The following is a 23,389-nucleotide window of genomic DNA, read 5'->3' on the forward strand; positions in this document are numbered from 1 at the left end:
TATATTCAAAAGGGAGTTAGATGAAGTCCTTACTACTCGGGGGATCAAGGGGTATGGCGTGAAAGCAGGAAGTGGGTACTGATGTTTCATGTTCAGCCATGAACTCATTGAATGGCGGTGCAGGCTAGAAGGGCTGAATGGCCTGCTCCTGCACCTATTTTCTATGTTTCTATGTTTCTATCACAAGACCTTAATTTGGTTTCACTTGGTTACACTGCAAACTACCCAGGAAATGCAGTTCGTTTCTTACCGCCTGCCTTCTGTAGAAAAATCAACGAACTGCTGGAACAAAAAAAAATTAGCCTCACATTTTCCTGTAGGGCAACAACAGAAATGCCAATCCAGATATTTTGGGGGAGAAATGTGTGTTCGGGGCTCAGGGCCACAACCGGCTCCCGTGAAATTCCACCCAAATTAGCAGAGATGCAAACCGATAGTGCCCCGTGAGGCCGCTGCCAGCAATGACAACGTCATCACTGTACGCAGCGACCCGGTTCGCTCAGAGCGAAACATAGAAAACATAGAAAATAGGTGCAGAGTAGGCCTTCAAGCCTGCACCACCATTCAATATGATCATGGCTGATCATGCAACTTTAGTACTCCATTCCTGCTTTCCATACTCCTTGATCCCTTTAGCCGTAAGGGCCACATCTAACTTCCTTTTGAATATATCTAACGAACTGGCATCAACAACTTTCTGTGGTAGAGAATTCCACAGGTTCACAATTCTCTGAGTGAAGAAGTTTCTCCTCATCTCGGTCCTAAATGGCTTACCCCTTACTCTTAGACTGTGACCCCTGGTTCTGGACTTCCCCAACATCGGGAACATTCTTCCTGCATCTAACCTGTCCAATCCCATCAGAATTTTATATGTTTCTATGAGATCCCCTCTCATTCTTCTAAATTCCAGTGAATATAAGCCTAGTCGATCCAGTCTTTCTTCATATGTCAGTCCTGCCATCCGGGGAATCAGTCTGGTGAACCTTCGCTGCACGCCCTCAATAGCAAGAATGTCGTTCCTCAGATTAGGAGACCAAAACTGTACACAATATTCAAGGTGTGGCCTCACCAAGGCCCTGTACAACTGCAATAAGACCTGCTCCTATACTCAAATCCTCTCGCTATGAAAGCCAACATACCATTTGCCTTCTTCACCGCCTGCTGTACCTGCGTGCCAACTTTCAATGATTGATGTACCATGACACCCAGGTCTCGTTGCACCTTCCCTATTTTCCTAATCTGTCACCATTCAGATAATATTCTGCCTTCTGTTTTTGCCACCATGAAAATGAGCCCTCTGGTGGTTAAACAAGGTATTTATAGGTTTACATATATAACAGTTACCAAGGTCAGCATGGAGTTCGACTTTCAACTAGCCACAAGAGGTGCCTTCTGGAACATTGTGAGGTACAATCTGCAGTCGCCATGACGACAAGTCTGGCGAAATACAGGACGCGGGTAATTTGTTTCTTTTAAACCCACAAAAGCAAATAGAATATTTTAATTCAAGACATTCTGCAACTTATGGCATGTAGCGAAGGTTCAGGCAATCACCAAATGAAATACAATTTGAAGAGTAGCATTGGATACCTGCAATGGGTCAATTGCACCACATGGTGTGATTGCTGGTCTGTACGACCAAGTCCCAGGTTTGATCCTTAACCTGTGCCAAGTATTTGGCCTCTTAAAAACAATCCAGGGATGTTGAGAAGATACAACAGGCAAGAATCCCGAGGCCCTCTACAGAGCTGCTTCAGGAAACAACTCAGTTCAAATTTAGAAAATATAAAATTAATATTTTTCAAATAACCAACAGCCAAATAAATGCTCATATGCTGTTAGGATTGAATCATTGCCACCCTGGCCCAGCTAAAAGTAACCAAAATTCCCTTACATTTCTAAAACACCTATTGTTGATAAACGCGAAGAATGTCTATACAGTGGAGTTTTTCATTCTTGACGATTGCATTTTATTACAACTATAAATCAGTTGTTAAAAAACAGATGTTGATGCACAACGTTAGAGTTCAATACCTTTAGCCTTCAACTCAGACATCAGATAAACAGTCAAACGCGCTGTGCCGAAAATATCATTTGCGGTTTTCTCCAAACTCCAACCCTTTAGCATCTTCTCAAATCGCATTAATTGAATCACCGATCTAATCAGCTCTTCTGTGAACTACATGGGGGATATACAACAAAACGCAACTAAAATGGAGCTAAGCCCAGCACAAAATACACATGGTAAGATTAAACAGCAAGAGACAGCTGCAGCACTACAACTGGCCTCCATCTCGGGGATATCGATGGGTGAAAAAGGCAAGGCAAAATTGGTTAGACTTCCCATTCCTGATTGTTAGCCGATGTCCGGTTGTCAGGTTAATCCCTGACCAAAATATGGAGTTATGGTTATGACTTGGTTCAATTGTGTTGGCCGCAAGTGAAATAATCGGTCAACACTTGCTGACTAGGGCGAGTGGTGGCTATTTGAGCAAGGTAATGGTATAACAGGATGCCACTGCCACCTGTGGAATTATTTCATAGTCTAAGTTGCTGCCTTCAGAAAAACAGGGACAACAAAAGTACAAGGAATATGAATTAGGATCAGTAAACAGTCAGTCAGTCATTTATCCTGGGAACCACAGTTATATCAATTCAATGTTAATTCAGTGCCCGCATATTACTGAAAAGACAGGCAGACTGGAAAGGAGGGGGGTAGCCCTGATAATTAAGGATGACATAAGGACAGCAGTGAGAAAGGATCTTGGCTCAGAAGATCAGGAGGTAGAATCAGTATGGGTGGAGATAAGAAATAACAAGGAGCAGAACACAGTGGTGGGAGTAGTTTATAGGCCCCCAAAGAGTAGCTATACCATTGGACAGAGTATTAATCAAGGAATAACAGGAGCTTGTAACAAAGGTAATACAATAATCGGGGAGGGGGGGAGGGGGGGGGTCGAGATAATTTCCTACAATATTCCATGGAACCATCCAGGGAACAGGCTATTTTAGATTTGTTTTGTGTAATAAGACATGGTTAATTAGTAAACTTATAGTAAAGGATCCTCCAGGAAAGAATGATCATAATATGATAGAATTTCACATTGAGTTTGAAAGTGACGTTCTAAAGTCACTATAGTCTTAAACTTAAACAAAGCCGATTACGTAGGTATGAGGGACGAGTTCGCTAAGGTAGACTGGGGAAATTAGATTGCGAGGTATGACAGTAGATATGCAGTGGCAATCATTTAAAGAAATATTGAAGGTTATAAATCTCTTAGGCAGTCCCTCGGAGTCGAGGATAACTTGCTTCCACACTATTACGATTTCTCAGGTGACTGATTCCAATGCGGGTCCTGACAGTCTCTGTCACAGGTGGGGCAAATATTGGTTAGAGGAATGGGTGGTGGATGGGGTGCTTGGGTTGTCGTGCGCTCCTTCCGCTCAGTTTCCGTGTGCTCCCGGCGAAGAGACTCGAGGTGTTCGGCACCTTCCCGGATGATTTTCCTCCACTTTGAGCGGTCTTGGGCCAGGAATTCCCAGGTGTCAGTGGGGATGTAGCATTTTTTCAAGGAGGCATTGAGGGAGTCCTTGAAGTATTTCCTCTGCCCATCTGGGAGTCACTTGCCGTGTCAGAGCTCTGAGTAGAACACTTGTTTTGGAAGTCTGGTAGCGGGCATGTAAATTTCCATATTTACGAAAGGATATACTTGCTTTGGAGGCAGTTCAAAGAAGGTTCACAAGGTTGATTCCGGGGATGAGGGGGTTGACTTATGAGGAAAGGTTGAGTAGGTTGGGACTCTACTCATTGGAATTCAGAAGAATGAGAGATGATCTTATCGAAACGTATAAGATTATGAGGGGGCTTGACAAGGTGGATGCAGAGAGGATGTTTCCACTGATGGGGGAGACTAGAACTAGAGGGCATGATCTTAGAATAAGGGGCCGCCCATTTAAAACAGCGATGAGGAGAACTTTCTTCTCTCAGAGGGTTGTAAATCTGTGGAATTCAGTGCCTCAGAGAGCTGTGGCAGCTGGGACATTGAATAAATTTAAGACAGAAATTGACAGTTTCTAAAACGATAAGGAGATAAGGGGCTATGGGGAGCGGGCGGGGAAGTGGAGCTGAGTCCATGATCAGATCAGCTGTGATTTTATTGAATGGCGGAGCAGGCTCGGGGGGCCGTATGGCCTACACCTGTTCTTATTTCTTATGTTCTTATTTACAGGCCAAACAAGCTAGAATAACAGTTTTATGGAAGCCAGTGGGTCAAATGGAGGCTGAATCAGTTTGGCTAGAATTGAAATAAAAGGTCCAAGCTTGGATCTGAAACCTGGTTTGAGGCATGAACAACCCCAAATCTCATTGACAAAAAGAAAAGGAAGAGCAGAAGAGAAAGACTTACATTTATATAACGCCTTTCATGATCACCGGACACCTCAAAGCGCTTTACAGCCAATGAAGTACTTTTGGAGTGTAGTCACTGTTGTAATATGGGAATTGCGGCAGCCAATTTCACGCACTGCAACTCCCACAAACAGCAATGTGATAATGACCAGATAATCTGTTTAATGATGTTGATTGAGGAATAAATATTGGCCAGGACATAGGAATAACTCCCCTGCTCGTCTTCGAAATAGTGCCGTGGGATCTTTTACGTCCACCTGAGAGGCCTCAATTTAACATCTCATCGGAAAGACGGTACCCCCAACTGTGCAGCACTCCCTCAGCACTGCATTGGAGTGTCAGCCTAGATTTATGTGCTCAAGTCCCTGGAGTGGGACTTGAACCCATAACCTTCTGACTCAAAGACGAGTGTGCTACCCACTGAGCCACAGCTGCCATTCTTTAATCTTTAAGACTACACAGGCTGAAAACAGTTAAGGTTCCTATCCTCCTACCAGACCAAGTGCTTATTGAATATATTTAAGGTGGAGATTGACAGATTTTTGAACGAAAAAGGGAATAAAGGGTTATGGGGAGCGGGCAGGGAAGTGGAGCGGAGTCCATGATCTGATCAGCCATGATCTTATTAAATGGCAGAGTAGGCTCGAGGGGCCAAATGGCCTACGTCTGCTCCTATTTCTTATGTTTCCATCTGAAACTTTGATCGCAGCAGATCAGAAGCTCTACAATGAGGGGTTAAGCAAGAGTACACTTTCTAAATAGGGCACCGGCTTACCTTTGCTGAAACTTAGGACTATGTTGGTGTCTTTACCTCTTTTACTTGTTTTCCTTTTACAGGGCCATCAGGATCTTGGGAAATCATTTTTTGAATGATTAAACTTCTTTCTTCAGCAGTGCCTCGCATGACGTAGGAAAGAAATAAAACAAACTGTTTCTTGCTTATAGCGTCAGTGAAGCCTGTTGAACTCTTCACTGATTCCATGCTCCTCATTGCATTGTAGAGTCGGACAGTCATGGTACCCAAAACTGCTCCATGAACGTATGCCTGAGGAAGAGCAAGGCAATGTCACCCGGCATTGTATAACACCCTCCTAAATCGCTACCAGCTCTACTTTTGCTTGCAGTCATCACTGAGGTATGGAATAGCTTTTCAGAGGCATCAAGCATTTGTCCACTCCGCTCTTTATATATAGGGATTACAAGAATCACGGAGTAAAGAGTCAACATCATTGCAGTGTCTATAAAAAGCTGAGGAACAACTCCCCTCACAGCAAGTTTCTGGCATCACTTGCACTGCCATCGAGAGATGCCAAGCAGAGAAAAATTGCGGGAACCAGTCCTTTGGTCAATCTCTGAATGGTTAGTAACAGAGTGGCACTATCTTTAGAGTTGAAGCTTACACTGCCTTCAAGAGATTTTGAATGTACTGTAGGTATTGTGATAAGAAACTGCAATTCTAGATTCTCCCACTACTGTCCCGGATTCCCTACTTTATGCCAGGATTCTGAAAACGAGAAAATCCCAGCCTACAACATCTGAAGGAATTTTACAAATGAAACTCAGCTGCAATATAGTGTGACGAATAAACAAAGGCTGGATTGGTGACCAACCCCCTAGGCTCAGATAGTGCCACTCTGTGACTGACCATTCGCAAATTCACCAAAGGACTGGTTCCTACAACTTCCCTCTGCTTCGGCACTTCTCAATGGCTGTGCAAGTGATGCTTTCCTATTGGCTGGGGGCGGGAGGCATCTCCAGCAGAGTGGGATTTCTGCTCAGGTCAGAGATGCTTCGTAAACTCAGCTAAATTGCGAGCCCCGGGGTTACTGCATGCTGGTATTGGGCTTCCCTGCCGGGGTCTCCCAACCCAGAATCAGGGCAGAATAATTCGCGGAAGGATATGGAAGTAGCCCGAGAGGGGAGTGAAAGTGAACTGAAATTTCTTGCTGTTTTCTGGGGCTTGTGCATGGCAGTGTTTGGAGAGCCATAGCACAGGCCCTCACTGCCAACAGCACCTTTCCCCGCCCCCCCCAACTCTGCTGATCTTTGAAGGCTGAAAACCAAAGCCACTGTACCTGTCACCCAGAGAGCAAATGAGAGGAAACAAAGCAGGGGAAAGGTCTCCCCCATTTTAATCTCATTAGCAAGGGCTTATAAATGGGTGGGCGCATTTTAAGCCGATGAGCCTGCCCTCCAGAAAAGAGGATGGGGGTGGGGGGTGGGGGGGTTGGGGGTTGGGGGAGGGCAGAGACTAGGTAGTGTGTGAACCCGAGCATTTCAGGTCCTGTTCACCCTCGATGTGCAAGAAAACGAGTGGGATGAAACCAGAAAGCTCAGGTGAAAAATAGTACAATTTTACACAATTGGTGATGTAAAACGTTAGCCTGAAAGGCAAAGCATAGCGACCATGAAATCAGTTGCAAGACATACCCTTTTCTATGCCCGATACAAACAACTGACGAGGCCTATTCCCTTCAGTTCCTTTTGCTTAGCTCAAGCAAGTATACACAGATTTATAGAAAAATACAAGCTACTCAAAATGGAGAAACTGTATAAAGTTAGTGGACCGTAAATTGCTGCCTCTCCGCCCAAACAGACCCCACTAGGTCTGGATTTAGGCGTGCACTGCACATGCGCCTAAACCCGGCACTGGTGATCTGACAGATTGTACGCATCCCCGGGTCTCGGGCAGAGATTTGGGCTATTTGCCCAACGAATGTCTTTAAAACCCTTACGTCTGGTAAAGCAGGTTTAAGGCCTGCTTTTACCAGCTTAAGGGCTAGAATTTTCAAACAATCTGTCAGCACCAGATTTCTGCCCAAAATACCGCTAAGATTCCATAATAAAAAGAAAAAAATGGAATCTTGTGCCAATCGGGCAGTTCTTTTTTTTTTAAATGGATGATAATTACTAAAATTTACACCGAGGCTGCGGGTTGGGCCTCGGAGGAGAAAAACGCAAAAAATATTTTTTCAAAAAACGTAAAATTTTTTTTAAAAAATCAGAACAACATTTTCAGGACTCTTTTCACTTAAATCACTGCAAGAGAATTTAAAAATAATTAGTAAAAACCCATTAACTTACCTTTTTTCGCAGGGCTACTCACCTACCGTCCAGCTCCACTGCTTCTCGTGGGCAGTTTTTTTCCCAACTTACCTACGGGTCGCCACTGAGTCAAAAATCGGGCCGTGGCAATCTGTGGACGGTGCACGCTGGGGGTCTGCTCCCCAGCGGTACTTCGAAACCGCCGGCGGAACTCAACTGGGGAATTTTTCGCCGACCCGGTTCTCGCCCAAAACGGCCAATACCGCCGAGAAACCGGGTGGCGAGGCAATGGAAATTCTAGCCCTGAGTTTTAAAAGATTGAAAAATTAAATTTTATGACTAATTTTAATATTAAAAAACCCTGTCCATTAAGGCAAGTTTATTTTTAACACTATTAAAACATATTTTAAAAAATTACATTCTAAAACATTCAATTTCTTTTAATTTTAAATAAGTGTTTTTTTTTTTAAATGTATTGTGTTTTATTTGTTTTGCGGTATTCTCATTGATTGTACGGGGCTCCCATTACTAACGGAACTCACCATTACTATCAATGGGAATATTATTTTCATTGGTGGTTCACGCCCACGTGATCCCAAGATGCAAATACACTCCTGGGATGTGTGGGCCTCTGCGTTGGACTGTGCATCTAGGCCTCGGACAGGAAGTGTTTGTTCCTCTGGAACCACCAGATATTTTCGTAATTTATTTTGTGGTCGGAGGTATCTGCCCACGGGAAGCCTCTAACTGCAATTTCTGGCCCATTGTTTCAAAATTAGCCCAGAATGTGGCTATAATCTTGTTTGGCTGTTCTATTACTGATGTAAAATGTTATCTTGCAGCTGATGACAGCACTACTGATAAGTTTTTTGTTTGAACTTTTCAATTTAGAGGTTTGGCCACAAATGTTGAGAAATCCATTGAATTGTCAATGAACTTTGTTCTGTCTACAAGATCTTTCATCTTTTGAGCTCCAAAGTCTCATATAATTCACAGAGTCCCATTTCTGGAAGAGGAATGCAATTACTTTAGAACAGTAAGCATTTGCGAAGGTGATGTCTGTCCAAACTCAAAGTTGCTGACTGTTAGTCATTCCATCTGCTGATCCAACCGGGATATGAGCTCATAGCTGCATTTTTGAAGGAGAAGGCCCACCATCAGCACTGAGCAACTGAAGTGGGCAATAAAATCGCCTTGGCCAACATCACTCACATCCCCAGAACAATTTATTTAAAAAAAAAGGTAAACATGTGCCACAAACCAAGTCAATTAGATTCCTTTTACCAAGGAGTAGTAACCGAACAAAATGCACGGTCTGTCCCAATATTCATAATTAAAAGCCTCTGTATCACAGTTGTTCCAGAGATTCAGTCAACACTGAAAACCCGACTTAATGCGATTTTCAGGTAGACATGGATTTGTTAACCATATGCCCCATCATCAGGGTAAAAATAACTGTGGCCTTTCAGCCTGTCCATACAGGCCAGTAATGCAGCTTCTCTGTACACCCCATGCCCAAGCATTAAGGATTACCAGAAAGGAAAGTCTTAACTGCAACATGCAATTAGAAACACTTGCATTTATATAGCGCCTTTCACAACCACCGAACGTCTCAAAGCACTTTACAACCAATGAAGTACTTTTGAAGTGTAGTCACTGTTGTAATATAGAAAACATGGCAGCCAATTTGTACAGTAAGCTCTCACAAACAGCAATGTGATAATGACCAGATAATGTGTTTGGGTTATATTGATTGAGGGATAAATTTTGGCCAGCACACTAGGGATAATTCCCCTGCTCTTCTTCGAAACAGTGCCATGGGATATTTTAGGTCCACCCGAGAGAGCAGACACGGCCTCGGTTTAACGTCTCATCCGAAAGGCAACACCTCCGACAGCGCAGCACTCCCTTAGCACTGCGCTAGAGTGTCAGCCTAGATTTATGTGCTCAAGTCCTTGGAGTGGGACTTGAACCCACAACCTTTCTACAATCATCCCTTAACACTACCCTACAGCATAAACATAGCAAATGTGATACCAACGGAAATGGTTACTGAAAGTGGGTCTGTAATAAAAGCAAGGATTTCTTTCTGTTAAATGCCTTAGTTCTGCTGCATTCAGAGCAAACTATCAGCAAGGAGAACAGGCAGAAACAAGGAGTATAATAAATACAGTTTTGATGCAACTTATATTTTTGGATTGCTTCTCCATTAATACGGAGTTTGAAGATTGAACAGAGAATTTGGGGATAAATTAGTATTTGCTATAATGATAAATCTTTTCACTTCAGCTCTTATGTTTAATGTTTACCTTTAACATGCTCATGGTAACTTGCTTCTTCACAGCTTTTCCACTTTTCGTGGCTTCAGTAGTAGTGGAGCCGGCCAGAATGTCAAAAACATTATCCAGAACCGTCCATTCCTCAGGAGAAAATGGAGCCCGAAGGCATGTCGGCAATGAGGAACTCTCAGAGTTGCCCATCTTTTCTCTGCAGGATCCCGAAAACCTATAAAAACAGTTGAAAAATTAGTATGGGGCACCGCAACCACAGAGTATGCCCAGTTTTACCCGTAAACCTTTAAATCAAACTTTTTACGACAAGCAAACATATTGGGCTCAATTTTCCCCAGTATTTGTGCTGTTTTTTTTGGAGCAGGCTGCTTTTTCTGGCCTAACTTAAAAATCCCCAGTTTCCCCAATCAATTTGCACCAGTGTAACTCAGTTACGAATTTTTTAAGTCAGTTTTTTTTCATCCAAAGTGGGCGTAACCAGCCAGCTACGCCACTTCTGGCCATTTAGGGAAGTTTGGCCAGCTGAGAGTTACTCCAGTTCTGATTCGGCCAGCGTATGTGGCCTGTCCTGAAAAACCTTTCCTAGAGTTAAGGAAATCGGCGCAGGTAAGGAAAGTGGCACAGCAGATGCCCGGACACACTGAAAGAATTGAAAAACACATAGCAGCAACTTACCTCCAATCCCACCCGAAGGCTGTCCGGTCCCATTCTCGATCCCCGGTTCAATTCACACACACAGGAAGGCTGTCTGGTTCCATTCTCAGTCCCTGGTTCACACACACAGTCGCATTGTGTCCCTGTTTACCATAGCAGCCCGATCTTTTTGGCGCAGATCAAGGCTTCACCCCCCCTCGGGTTAGGCCACGCCAAAATGAAGAAATCCAACGGGGAAATTTACAACACTTTTTTTTTGGCGTACTTGGGGCCCAAAAAAAAAAAATCGGGCATAACTCTTCAAGTACGCCAAAAAAATGCTTTGGGGGAATTGAGCTCATTGATTGGGAGTAGGTATGGATATTTTTTTTATATCCACGACAGCAGATAGACCCTTTTTTAACCATTCACATTTTTATCTTTTCAGTCGAAGCACTCCCACAACCGGAGAGAGCAACTGAGGACAGGCGGGGGTCCGTCCCAAACACTTCCTCTGACTGATGTGGAGGAGAGAGTGTCAGCCTTATCGGAGTCACAGGTCGGACAGTTGCTGGTGGGGTTGCTGAGCCCCCCTCGGAAACTGAGGGTAAACAAATGGATCGCGCGACTCAAAACACTGCATTGAGACATATAATGGAATAGTGGCGGTCCTTCAAATGAGCCTGTGCTCTTCCACCTTCCTCAGGTCACCCTGCCCCCTCCCCTGCTGCTAACCACTCGTCTACTTCCTACTTCCAGATGACCAGCCAGAGGCGCAGCATCCCTCGAAGGACCCCTCCACGTCAGATCATGGTTTAGAGGACAAGGAAATGGATGAGACAGCTCCGGCGGAGCATCCCAGCCCACCTGATGTCCCATCGGGATGGAGTTCATCTGGGGACGAGGCTGCGTTCCCGGGATTTGATGACTCGGGGGCACCTGGGCCCAGTGGCGTGCAGCAACGCAGTGCTGGGTGGAATCCCGCAGGCCAGCTCTCCGGAGGGTGAGTCGACAAAGTCGGGCCGCTAACAGACAGGCAGACCTAGAACTGGACCTGGTGGCAATGTCCAGGGAAACCACAGCGATGCACCGTGAGATCATTGCTGCATTGGGACGGATCCCCACGAGCATCGACAAGCTCACTGTGACAGTTACGGAGGTAGGGTCGCAGATTTTCGCTGTGAGCCTCGAGGCCAGCATTACCCACACACAGAGGCTGGTGGCCTCGAGCACTGACAGTGGAGTTCCAGAGAGTGTGGCGCATGCCCTTGAGCATGTCGCAGACTCTGGCGCATCACAAGTATAAGCTCTGCTTCAGCTTAGGCAAGTGAAGCAGTCCATGTCTGCCTCCATACTCTCTGTGTTGCCCACTGTCCCACGGGGAAGTTACAGTGCTGAAGCAGGCCAGCAAGGTGTTCTTTTACATTGTGCTCCGGTTGCTAAGGCCCAGCCCTGTCAGCGACGGAGTGGCTCCAGGGAAACGGGAGGTGCTGGCATTCCTCAGGATGACAGCATTCCGTCTACCCCACTCAATCCCCAATCAGGCATCAATGGTTGACACCCAAATCACCTGTGACAGGCAACGCCGAGGAAGATTTGCACCAGTCGGAAGCCGGGCTTTCCAGGCCTGGAGCTGGTCCATTGTCTGAGCCCCCAAGACAGTAGTCCTTTATCAGCCTTGCTACACGCTCTGGTACCACATTGAGGAAGAGCAGCAGGCATGGGAGGGCGTTGAAGGGAAGGGGGGTAAAAGCATGACCCATAAACATTAGGGCATCATAACAATGTAGTGCACTGCAGAATGCATTGTTAATTGATGTTTCATATTGTGTACTGGAGGATGCAGTTTTTCTTTTTATATTCATGTTGTTCATTGCAGGATGCAGATTTGTCCATAAGTGTGTATCCGTTGAATTACTGTGGGCTTTGTTTGGGGGGGGGGGGGGGGGGGGGGCATTGATACTGTTACATTTTTTATAAAATATTTCCTTCACCTTAAACATTGCTGTCTTGTATCTCCTTTGCAGAATAAGTGGGGGAATAGCCAGTATGGTGACACTGAGTCGCAAGGCTTCGCTCAAACCTCCCCATCCTTGTTCAAGCAAATCGCTCAGTGCCTCTAGCCCTCACAGTCTGGCTGTCCCTGCTCATTGGGAACTTTAAATTCCATTCGCCGTGCATACTGTGCCCTTGCGACCTGGCTGCTGAAGCGTTAACTCACATGAAAGTCTACAGTAGGTTCACGCAGCGTTCGGCGCTAAACCATAGCAGTCTCCGACAACTCTGATATGAGAGGGTCCGACTTCCGTTCAAAGATGTTCCACTATGACGCCTGCTGCACCATGGGAACGGCAGCTTTTTCATGTCGGTTTTTCGGGCGGACGCTAAATCAGGCACAAGGCCCGAACGTTCCGCCTGGGCCGCTAGCGCAGCCTTGCACGACGATTTACGTCATCATGAGGAGGTCGGGGCAGTAACTTTTAATGCCGCCACAAAACTAATGCCGAAAGTTCCACCCGTGAGCAATATCCTGGACGCCCCATTTGACACCCAGAAACACTATTTGCCGTCCCGCCGCGTTGCAAAACGAGGCGCAAACTAGCCGAAAATTCAGCCCAATATTTTTTTTAAATGGTGAGAAAGTATTAAAATTTTGTTGTTTAGAGAGATTCAGGTATCCTCGTACAGAAAACACCAAAAGCTAGCAAGCGATTAGGAAGACAAATGGCATGTTGGGCTACAAGAGTAAGGAAATGTTACTACAATTATACAAGGCTTTGGCGAGACCACACCTGGAATCCTATGCAGTTTTGGTCTCCTGATCTGAGGAAGGACATACTTGCCTTAGAGGCAGTGCAACAAAGATTCACTAGATTGATCCCTGGGATGAGAAGGCTATCCTAGGATTAGAGATCGAGTCGACTGGGCCTATACTCTCCGGAGGTTAAGAGGTGATCTCATTGAAACTTAAGATTCTGAGGGGGATTGACAGGGTAGATGCTGAGAGGTTGTTTCCACTAGCTGGAGAGTCTAGAACTAGGGGGCATAGTCTCAGGATAAGGGATCGACCATTTAGGACTGAGATGAGGAGAAATTTCTTCACTTGGGGTTGTGAATCTTTGGAATTCTCTACCCCAAAGGGCTGTGGATGCTGAGTCATTGAGTATATTCAAGGCTGAGATAGATTGATTTTTGGACTCTCGAGGGAATCAAGGGTCATGGGGATCGGGAAAGTGGAATTGAGGTCAAAGGTCAGCCATGATTGGCAGGATGTGACTAGTGGTGTCCAGTCGGTATGTGTGTCGGGGCCTCAACTATTCACAATAATTATTAACAACTTAGATAATGGCATAGTAAGTCATATATCTAAATTTGCCGATGACACAAAGCATTGTAGGTAGTGGATTATTACCCAATTTCAAAATTTCACACTACACATGAAGGAAGATATCACAGTACTTAAACATACTGTTTTAAAAAAAGAAGCTAAGATGCAGCTTTTCAGAGAATCCCATGTACTCTTTTGTTTGGGTACTCATTCACTTCTTCCTTGGGTATTTATTCTTCATGGAGCACCAGAGAAAAATCACTCATGGACTTCTATACATACATTTTTAGAACAAACAACACAAAACACCAGAAAGAAGAATGGATGAACTTGCATTTTTATAGCACCTTTCACATCCTCAGGATATCCCAAAGTGCTTTGCAGCCAATTAATTACTTTTGAAATGTCGTCACTGTTGTTTTGTAGGCAAACACAGCAGTTCATTACTACACAAGGGCCCAAACAAACAGCAATGAGATGAACGACCACTTAATCTGTTTTCTGCCGTTGAATGCTTGCGGGATGATTGTTGGACAGGATACCAGAAAAACTCTGCTCACCTTCAAAATAAACTGCTGCGCCATCTTTTACATCTACCTGATTCGGCAGGCTGGGCATTGAGTTACCATCTGATCCAAAAGATCTCCGACAATGCAGCACCCCCTCAGTACTGCGCTGAAGCGCAAGTCTAGATCTGGGTTGGTAAGTAAGGGAGTGGGATTGTACCCACAATCTTCTGGCTCAGAGGTGACTCACGGTAACTACCACTGAGCCAGCTGACAGCCTGAACCCAGGAATAAAAATCAGCCAATGTTCATTCTTAGAGCCATTCTTCAAGTGATCACAGGATATTGATCCTCTATGCTAAAATACTGTTGATGCTGGAAATCTGAAACAAAAACACAAAATGCTGGAAACACTTAACATCTGCAGAGAAATGAGAAAAGTTGAGGGTCCGAACCCAAAATTAACACTTTTCTTTGCCTCCACAGATGCTGACTGATCTACCATGTGTCCAGTATTTTCTGTTTTTGATTCCATCGTCTGTATTCTGTTAAGGTTGTGGTTTTAGAATTTTATTCTTAGCCAAACTGAACCACAAGAGGGTGGTGGAACACTGTACTGGAGTAGTGAGCCAGGAGCAAAGCAATTGCATCCGATATAATGGGACGGAATTTGCAGTGGGTAATAACACGCTACTCAAACTGACCGCAACTTCAGGATGTAGCGCATGCACATCTTAAATGCGGAAATCCTGAAGTTGGGGTCAGTCATTCACTGCTCCAACGCTGACTGCATTGTGCCCCCCGCACCCCCGGCCGTCTATCAGTGAAATCAGTGAAACAAACGGAAACATTGGATTTTCCGCGGTAATATCGTTGTTAAATACCCCATTAAAAGTTAGATCCTATTGGATTAGGTGTAACTGGGATTATAAAAGCATGTTGACTGCCCTGTAAAACTAATTTTAATTTTGTAGAATATCAATTTTATCCATTTTAAATAAAATTAAAGAAGAAACTTTTTAAAAATATATATATTTTTTGTTTACTCATCTTTATTTCAAGTTTACTTTTCCCCCCATATGAGAACCCCAACTTTGATTCTAACTTTTAAAAAAATGTTAAAGAGCAAATCAAAGGAGCTTATTTACTTCCTGGTTCTCAGTCTTTGAGCATTCTACATTCTGATTGGCTGCTTAAAAAGCTTGTTGATCTCACAGCAGCTCGTGTTAGGGATTCCCCATTAACTAGCACTTATCTCATCTGAGCACCGGGAAAGCTGGTCTTCTCGCTAGAGATCGCAAGATCTTTGTGGGAAGCTTACTTCAGGGCCAGCAGCAAATGCCCTTGATTTGCTGCTGACTGCAAATTACGGGTCATTTCTTCACCTGACTCAGAAAAAAGGTGTAACTTTTCAAAATTGTGTGTTGCCCAGTCAACAAGTCGGCAACTTATATTCTCCCTATTATAAAATGGAACGTGTATTTGGTCTATGAATGAAGCTTTGTCTCTATTCATACTAACTGAAAATAAACAAAATATTTTTCGTAAAAGATCAAGCTGCTTTATTTACTGCAATAAGCACAGCAGTCATTCATGACCAGTAATCCCTTAACAAAAGTTCCAGCGTAAAATGTACAAGTCACAATAAACTTTCAAAAACATAAAAAAACCAACCAGCTGTTCTCAAGTCTCCAATTTTGGAAAGGAAGCTCAGTCCTTATCTTCAGACTTCAGTGCACATTCCTCTCAGCTTCTCACTCACAGCCCTTCTTCGAGTTCCCGCAGTGAGATATTCTGTGAACCGTTCTTCATACCCATAAAGGGTTGGGCTGCAAATCAGCTTTCCTGAACTCCTCTTAATCACAACTGTACTAGTTATTACTTTCTAATTTGTGCTCCCTTCATTGACAGGTCCTCACTGCTCCCCTTTAGGTCATAATCGTTAGATGGTGGAACACCCCGTTGCCAAGGTAACCCATAACTTGGAGTACATTTGCTGCCAATGTGCCTACAGGGGAAAAAAGCTGACGTTCAATCTTTTTGGCTATTTAACCTTTCTCCTCGAGTAGGCTAAATACAGTTGAAACTTTGTAAACACAGCTAAAACCTTCAGACAAAAGGACCTCTAACTAAAGCATTAATCCATCCTTTTGGCTTTTTAAAAGCTGACAAGAGTTGCTGTGTTTTTCCAGCATTTATTCTTTTTATTACTGCTGAAATCAGCTGTGCCTTCTTCCACTACAGCGAGAAAATCAAGTTATTGCATTCTGCCTGTGTAATTAGTAAAATGTTTTTACAACAATATACTTGAATTGACAGTGGGTCTATACCTGAAACGTTAACTTTTCTGTTCTCTCCACAGATGCTGACTGACTTGTTGAGTGTGTCATTATTTATTTAATTAAGCAATTATTTGTTTTTCTGTTTCTAATTCAACGACAATTCCATTTTTTTTTTTTTAATAGTTCTGAAGATGAGAGATGCTGGTGTTGGAAAATGAAATGTTCTGCTTTTGGCTCCTAATACTTTCAGCTCATGAACAATGTGAAGCTTCCCCCCGCCCCCCCCAATAATGGATTGAATTTGGCAGAAAAAGCAAAGGTGAGGCTAATAGTGCTCACCATTACTAACGCTTAAATCTCAACTCCCAGTGTCCGCACAAACGCAGTTAAATGCGTAAATCAGGAAGTTGCTGTCCGAGTTGCCCTGCTCCTCCAGAAGCAGCGCAATAATGGTGTTTCACTGTCTGGCTCACCATTGAAATACATGAAACAGCGTGAAGTTGCTGTACTTACTTGATATAAACACACTAAACATGCTAGAAAAAGTGAGGGCTTGTCCATTCCAGTGTAAGTACACTTTTAATGGCACGATAAGTTTTAGTTACTGCCAAACAACCTCTCTGGTACTGAAAATTATCTTTAACAAGTGTGGATTCTCATTCAAATCAGATTTTAATTATTGTTGGAGATTTTTAAAAAAATGTTTCTCTCTCTCTCAAGCCATATCTTTCTTTTTCTCATTATTTTGTTTTCTGTTCCTGATTTGACATTGAATTCAATGTTCTAACTGAATTTGACTGGTTCATACTTTGCGATGCTCATTAATGATTATTCAATCTGTTTGGTTAAGGAGATACACAGTTGCTTGTCCTGTTCACACAGGTCCCAGATCCCCTGTAGAGGGCGCCGCACTTTTTGAATAGTTCACCGAGAGGAATTTCCAGTGCAAAAGCCCATAGAAAGTCTGTTGGCAAGTGCAAATGTAACGAACGAAAACCAGCCCAATGTGTTTGAACTATGACCTCAAGCAAGGACTTAAATCCTTCAATTTTCAACCAGCCATCCATTATGCAGTGGGCTCATGTCTGCTGGGATCCAGTTTAAACAGTCAAACCCATTTCACTTCGGAAGCTTACAACTGGCAAATTAGAATTTCACGTTCATCTAGCTTGACGGCCAGATTCATATGATGATTTGAGATATTATGGCCGATCTTGGTGACAAGAGAGTATATGAGGTCAGAAACTCAGCTCACGGCCAAATAGGACACTGAGGTTGCGAACAGTCTGGTACAGCTTCAGACAGTTGCCAGCGAGAAATGTACAATCAGCAGTGCAACTTCACAACCCGCTCTAAGGACAACAGTCTGAGACAAAAGGCTACATTATAACTACAACCAAAGAATATCACTTTAGCTGTCTGTAATTTTGAAATGGTAGGAAATATTTATCAGGACACAATAAATACCATTACACACGTTTCAATAAGGGGGCAGGGAGGTGGGTTGGCATTGGCATGGTGTCTCTTCATTAGATGATGATGCTGGGGAACCGGGTGGGGAGTGGTGCTGAACCCATGATGCAGATCTATTTTTAAAAACGTAAGAACACAAGAATTAGAAGCAGGAGTAGGCATGATCAGCCATGATCATATTGAATGGTGGTGCAGGCTCGAAGGGCCGAATGGCCTACTCCTGCACCTATTTTCTATGTTTCTACATGACCCCTCAAACGTGCTCCACCATTCAATAAGATCATGGCTGATCTTCGACCTCAACTCCACTTTCCCGCCCAATTTCCATTTCCCTCGGTTCCCTTGGAGTCCAAAAGTCTCTGTCTCAGCCTTGAATGTAATCAACTATACTGAGCAGCCACAGTCCTTTGGGGCAGAGAATTACAGAGATACACAACCCCGAGTGAAGACATTCCTCCTCAATCTCAGTCTTAAAAGGCCGACCTCATATCCTGAGCCCATGTACCCTATTTCTGGACTCTCCAGCCAGGGGAAACAATCTCTCAGCATCTATCCTGTCAATCCCCCTCAGAATGTTATATGTTTCAATGAGATCACCTCTCATTCTTTGAAACTCCAGCTTATATAGACCCAATCTACTCAATCTCTCCATCCCAGCAATCAATCTAGTGAACCTTCATTGCACCTTCTCGAAGGCAAGTATATCCTTCCTTAGATAAGGAAACCAAAATTGTGCACATTAGTTCAGATGTGGTCTCACCATCGTAGCAAGACTTCCTTGCTCTTGTACTTCTATCCCCTTTCAATAAAGGCCAATATGCCATTTTCCACCCTAATTGCTAGTTGTACCTGCATGCTAACTTTGTGTTTCTTCTACTAGGACACCCAAATCTCTGAACACCAACATTTAATAGTTTCTCACATTTAACAAAAAATGTTTTCCTATTCTTCCTACCAAAGTGAATAACCTCACAGTTACCCACATTATACACCATGCACCACCTTATTATCCACTAACTTAACTGTCTATATACCTTTGCATTCTCTTCTCACAGCTTACTGTCCCACCTAGCTTTGAATCGTCAGCAAACTTGGATACAGGTGCAGCGTCCCGAATCCGGGACCCTCGGGACGGAGGCCGTTCCAGATTCTGCGTTTTTCTGGAGTTTGGAACATCTTTCTGACATCATGAATCCAGAATCACCTGAGCCCAGGTTCGGGTATTTCTGAACGTCAGAAGGGGGGTGGGGGTACCTGCCAAGGAGCTGTTCAGGCCGCCTGGAGCTAGCCGAGGTGACCTAAAGCTTGGTCAGAAGGAGCGTCTTAAAGGAGGAGAGTATGGTAGAGGGAGAGGGGTTTGGGATGGTTTCCAGAGCTTAGGGCTGAGGCAATTGAAAGCATGGCCGTCAATGATAGGCCAATAAAAATCGGGGATGCACAAGAGCATTGGAAGAACGCAGAGGTCTCGGAGAGTTGTAGGGCTGGAGGTCAGAGTTAGGGAGGAGGGGAGAGGTCAGAGTTAGGGGGGGGGGTCGGAGTTAGGGAGGGGGGGGTCGGAGTTAGGGGGGGGGTCGGAGATAGGGAGGAGGGGGTCGGAGATAGGGAGGAGGGGGTCGGAGATAGGGAGGAGGGGTTCGGAGATAGGGAGGAGGGGTTCGGAGATAGGGAGGAGGGGTTCGGAGATAGGGAGGAGAGGGTCGGAGATAGGGAAGTGGGGTCAGAGATAGGGAGGAGGGGGTCGGAGATAGGGAGGAGGGGGTCGGAGATAGGGAGGAGGGGGTCGGAGATAGGGAGGAGGGGGTCGGAGATAGGGAGGAGGGGGTCGGAGATAGGGAGGAGGGGGTCGGAGATAGGGAGGAGGGGGTCGGAGATAGGGAGGAGGGGGTCGGAGATAGGGAGGAGGGGTTCGGAGATAGGGAGGAGAGGGTCGGAGATAGGGAGGAGAGGGTCGGAGATAGGGAAGTGGGGTCAGAGATAGGGAAGTGGGGTCAGAGATAGGGAGGAGGGGGTCGGAGATAAGGAGGAGGGGGTCGGAGATAGGGAGGAGGGGGTCGGAGATAGGGAGGAGGGGGTCGGAGATAGGGAGGAGGGGGTCGAAGATAGGGAGGAGGGGGTCGGAGATAGGGAGGAGGGGGTCGGAGATAGGGAAGTAGGGTCAGAGATAGGGAGGGGGGGTCAGAGATAGGGAAGTGGGGTCAGAGATAGGAAAGTGGGGAAAAGCTATGGAGGAAGCTGAACACAAGGATGAGGATTTAAATGTGTGGCATTGCTGGGCCGGGAGACAATGTCGAGCACAGAGCTGATGGGTGAACGGGACTTGGTGCGAGTTAAGATAGGAGCAGGTAAGTTTTGGATGAGGGTAGAGAATGGGAGATCTCAGAGCATAAGCAAGTGCTTTACATTATAATGGATATTTGAGAAGAGATGATTTCACTGAAAAATAATGCAATGCAGTCCACAGCACTTCCTACACAGGGCAACTCTGCAGAAAACATACTTACAGTGCTGCTGCTTCCAGTTGAATGATCTCACAGAGAAAGCTTGTGTCAGAAGGAGAGGGGGGTTTCTGGAGGAACCATATTGATGCAAAGCCTGCGGTACAATACAAGTGTTGGCTACAACGACCTCCTGCCCAATGTAACTGTTCGGTGGAACCGACCTGATCGCTGCCCCATCAGCGACAACCGGACCTGAAAATTCAGCGGAGGAGATTGACATCAACAACAGCCAATCCAACCCCGGCAAAGAGATATTGAATGTTTTTTAAACCTGGGACCTTCCGCCAAGTCGTGTTGAGGGGGCGGTCGTTGTACTGAGCTGCGCTGGTCATTCTGCCTTGAGCAAGGACAAAGGCACTGAGTTCAAACATTGAGCAATGCTATCTCACTTTACAGCAGGCACACCAACAAATATGGGATTTGCACATATATATCTGGATGGTGGTCGATGATCTAATCGTTGGAACACTTTCCACGCGATGACGTGATTGAAACGTGTCTGTACAAAAAGGGGAGGTGTTCCAGTTAAGACCCATAAAAGATCCGTGACGTTTTCGGTGCAAGATAATGCCACTTGCAAGTGACACATTGTCACTGCGCACCAATCACACAATATCATTTCTAGGTCAGAGAGAGTCCTGTTTCTGAGCACAATTACTGATACGTCCTTACTATACAGTATACATGCACACGAGGCCCATACTTGAGAGAAGGTCACTCTGTGACCAGTTACCTTTATTACCAAGACCTCAACTGATGAAGGTGGGTGGAGCTTCCCCTTTTATACCTGAAAGTCCAGGTTAGGAGTGTCTCCCACAAGTTCACCCCCTTGTGGTCAATGTTCTCAAGGTGTACAACTTAGATCAGCTTATACACGGGTTACAATGATAGTTGAATACATGACAATTGTTTTTTTTAACCGGTGGTCTTGTATTGGAGCTGCCAGTCTGAGACTGGTAGTTGCAGTTTGGGTTCCACCCTGTTTATACTCCCATTTGATCTTAACTTTGCTGTTTAGCAGGGAGCGGTGTGCATGCCTGGATACATGCTTGCATAGAGCTGTCTCCCAAAAGTTGACAGGGAGGCCAAAATCTCCCAATATTTAAATTGGGGTCAGCTAACTTTAGAAAGTGTCGGGGGGGCAGCTTCACAAAGCAGTTTTGACTAGTTTTACACTCAATGCAATGTCAAACAACAACAAAAACAATAACAACGTATAATTATACAGCACCTTTGACGTAGTGAAACAGCCCAAGGTGCTTCACAGGAATATTATGAGACAAAAAATTTAGCACTGAGCCACATAAGGAGAAATTAGGGCAGGTGACCAAAAGCTTGGTCGAAGAGGTAGGTTTTAAGGAGCGTCTTGAAGGAGGAAGGAGAGGCGGAGAGGTTTAGGCAGCGAATTACAAAGCTTAGGGCCTAGGCAACAGAAGGCACAGCCACCAATGGTTGAGCAATTTATAATCAGGGTTGCTCAAGAGAGCAGAATTAGAGGAATGCAGATATCTCGAGGGGAGGCCATGGAGGAATTTGAAAACAAGGATGAGATTTTTAATCAAGGCAAACTGAGGTGGTGTGAGGCTGCTATCTCCAGAGATTCTGACCACGTTCTTCCAGCGTCAACTCGGACCCTGGCTCCAAGTTTAGACCGACACTTTAACCTCAATGGGAAGCCAAAATCGTTTTGCACCTATATTGATCTTACAGTGTGAATGCACCCGGACATCAAAAGTCCAGCTCTTAAATTAGTGTTCCAAACCCAATATGGAGATTTACATAAAAATTGTTGGGGATTAATGATTTGAGTGTTTGAAAGAGAGAGAGAGAGAAAGAAAGGAGAGAGAAAGAGAGAAAGAAAGAAAGAAAGACTTGCATTTATATGGTGTATTTCACGGCCACCGACTGTCTCAAAGGACTTTACAGCCAGCGAAGGAATTTTGGAGTGTAATCACTGTTGTAATGTGGGAAACGCGGCAGCCGGCTTGTGCACAGCAAACTCCGACATTCAGCAATGTGGTAGATCTAAAGATGAATTGTTTGTGGTCATTCAGGCTAACAAAGGACTCAACATTAGTGCCATCCTAATCAGCAGAAGAGGAGTATTATCAGCAGCTGATAAATGTTGAAGTCGACAAGAATAATGATTTCTGCAGAGTCAATAAATTCAACTTTGATTGAAAGTTGAATCATTCCAGAGAATTATCATGGTTAGGAGAATGATAGAAGGAGCAGCTGAATTTAGTAACCTGACAGAGATTGGCTAGATGCCATGAGATAAGGGGAACGATTAATAGCCAGCAATGCTAATAACTCCAGTGCAATGTTTTAAAGTGAAATCATTCCTTCCTTCAAATGCCCTTCAGGCACCAGATGTCGTAAATGTTCCTAAATAAAATGAATATGAAAATGATCACATCATTTAGCTACTTACTGCTCCGAGCAGTGAGCTTCATCTGCTGAGTACACAAATCAGATATTGTGACATACGTGATGCACAAATTTCTGAAATACATTCTCAGCATGCAAAGATCTGTGCAAAGTCAGAAAAATGCCCCAGTTAGGAATTCTCCCCTCTGCTTCTTCAGCTCAGCACCCATTTTCTTTCCCATACGCCTCAGTGAAGTACACTGGGACATTTTGCTACATTAAAAGTACATGTAATTACACGTTCTTGATCTCTCTCTTTATATCTTCAAGAATCACATACATTGCCTTGACAAAAAGTTGAATTGCTACCTGATCTCTGCCATTGATACTCTGTAACTCAATACTATCAGATAATGAGAGTGACCAGAGTTGACTTCCCTTCCTGTTTCTGAGGAAATATTTTTCATAAGACAGATACAAATGTGGAAGGCAGAAATGACCTTTTCCCGTAGCCCGGCAATTTCTTTTCCTTCAGATACTTACCCTTTCAGGCAG

General features: G+C 44.5%; 1 protein-coding gene across 1 annotated transcript in view; it reads right to left on the minus strand.

The window, feature by feature from the left end:
• Nucleotides 1-20,547, minus strand: part of meak7 (MTOR associated protein, eak-7 homolog) — a 40,699-nt gene extending 20,152 nt beyond the window's left edge. The window contains exons 1-4 of the mRNA XM_070898247.1: nt 20,468-20,547; nt 9,763-9,958; nt 5,220-5,453; nt 2,035-2,179 (exon numbers count right to left, since the gene is read on the minus strand). Of these exons, the coding sequence (XP_070754348.1) occupies nt 2,035-2,179; nt 5,220-5,453; nt 9,763-9,933 (550 nt within the window). The 5' untranslated portion in view covers nt 9,934-9,958; nt 20,468-20,547. The remainder of the gene's footprint in view (nt 1-2,034; nt 2,180-5,219; nt 5,454-9,762; nt 9,959-20,467) is intronic.
• Between the last annotated feature and the right edge of the window lie 2,842 nt (nt 20,548-23,389).

Source organism: Pristiophorus japonicus, chromosome 13 (genome assembly GCF_044704955.1).
Source record: "Pristiophorus japonicus isolate sPriJap1 chromosome 13, sPriJap1.hap1, whole genome shotgun sequence".
Lineage (NCBI taxonomy): Eukaryota > Metazoa > Chordata > Chondrichthyes > Pristiophoridae > Pristiophorus > Pristiophorus japonicus.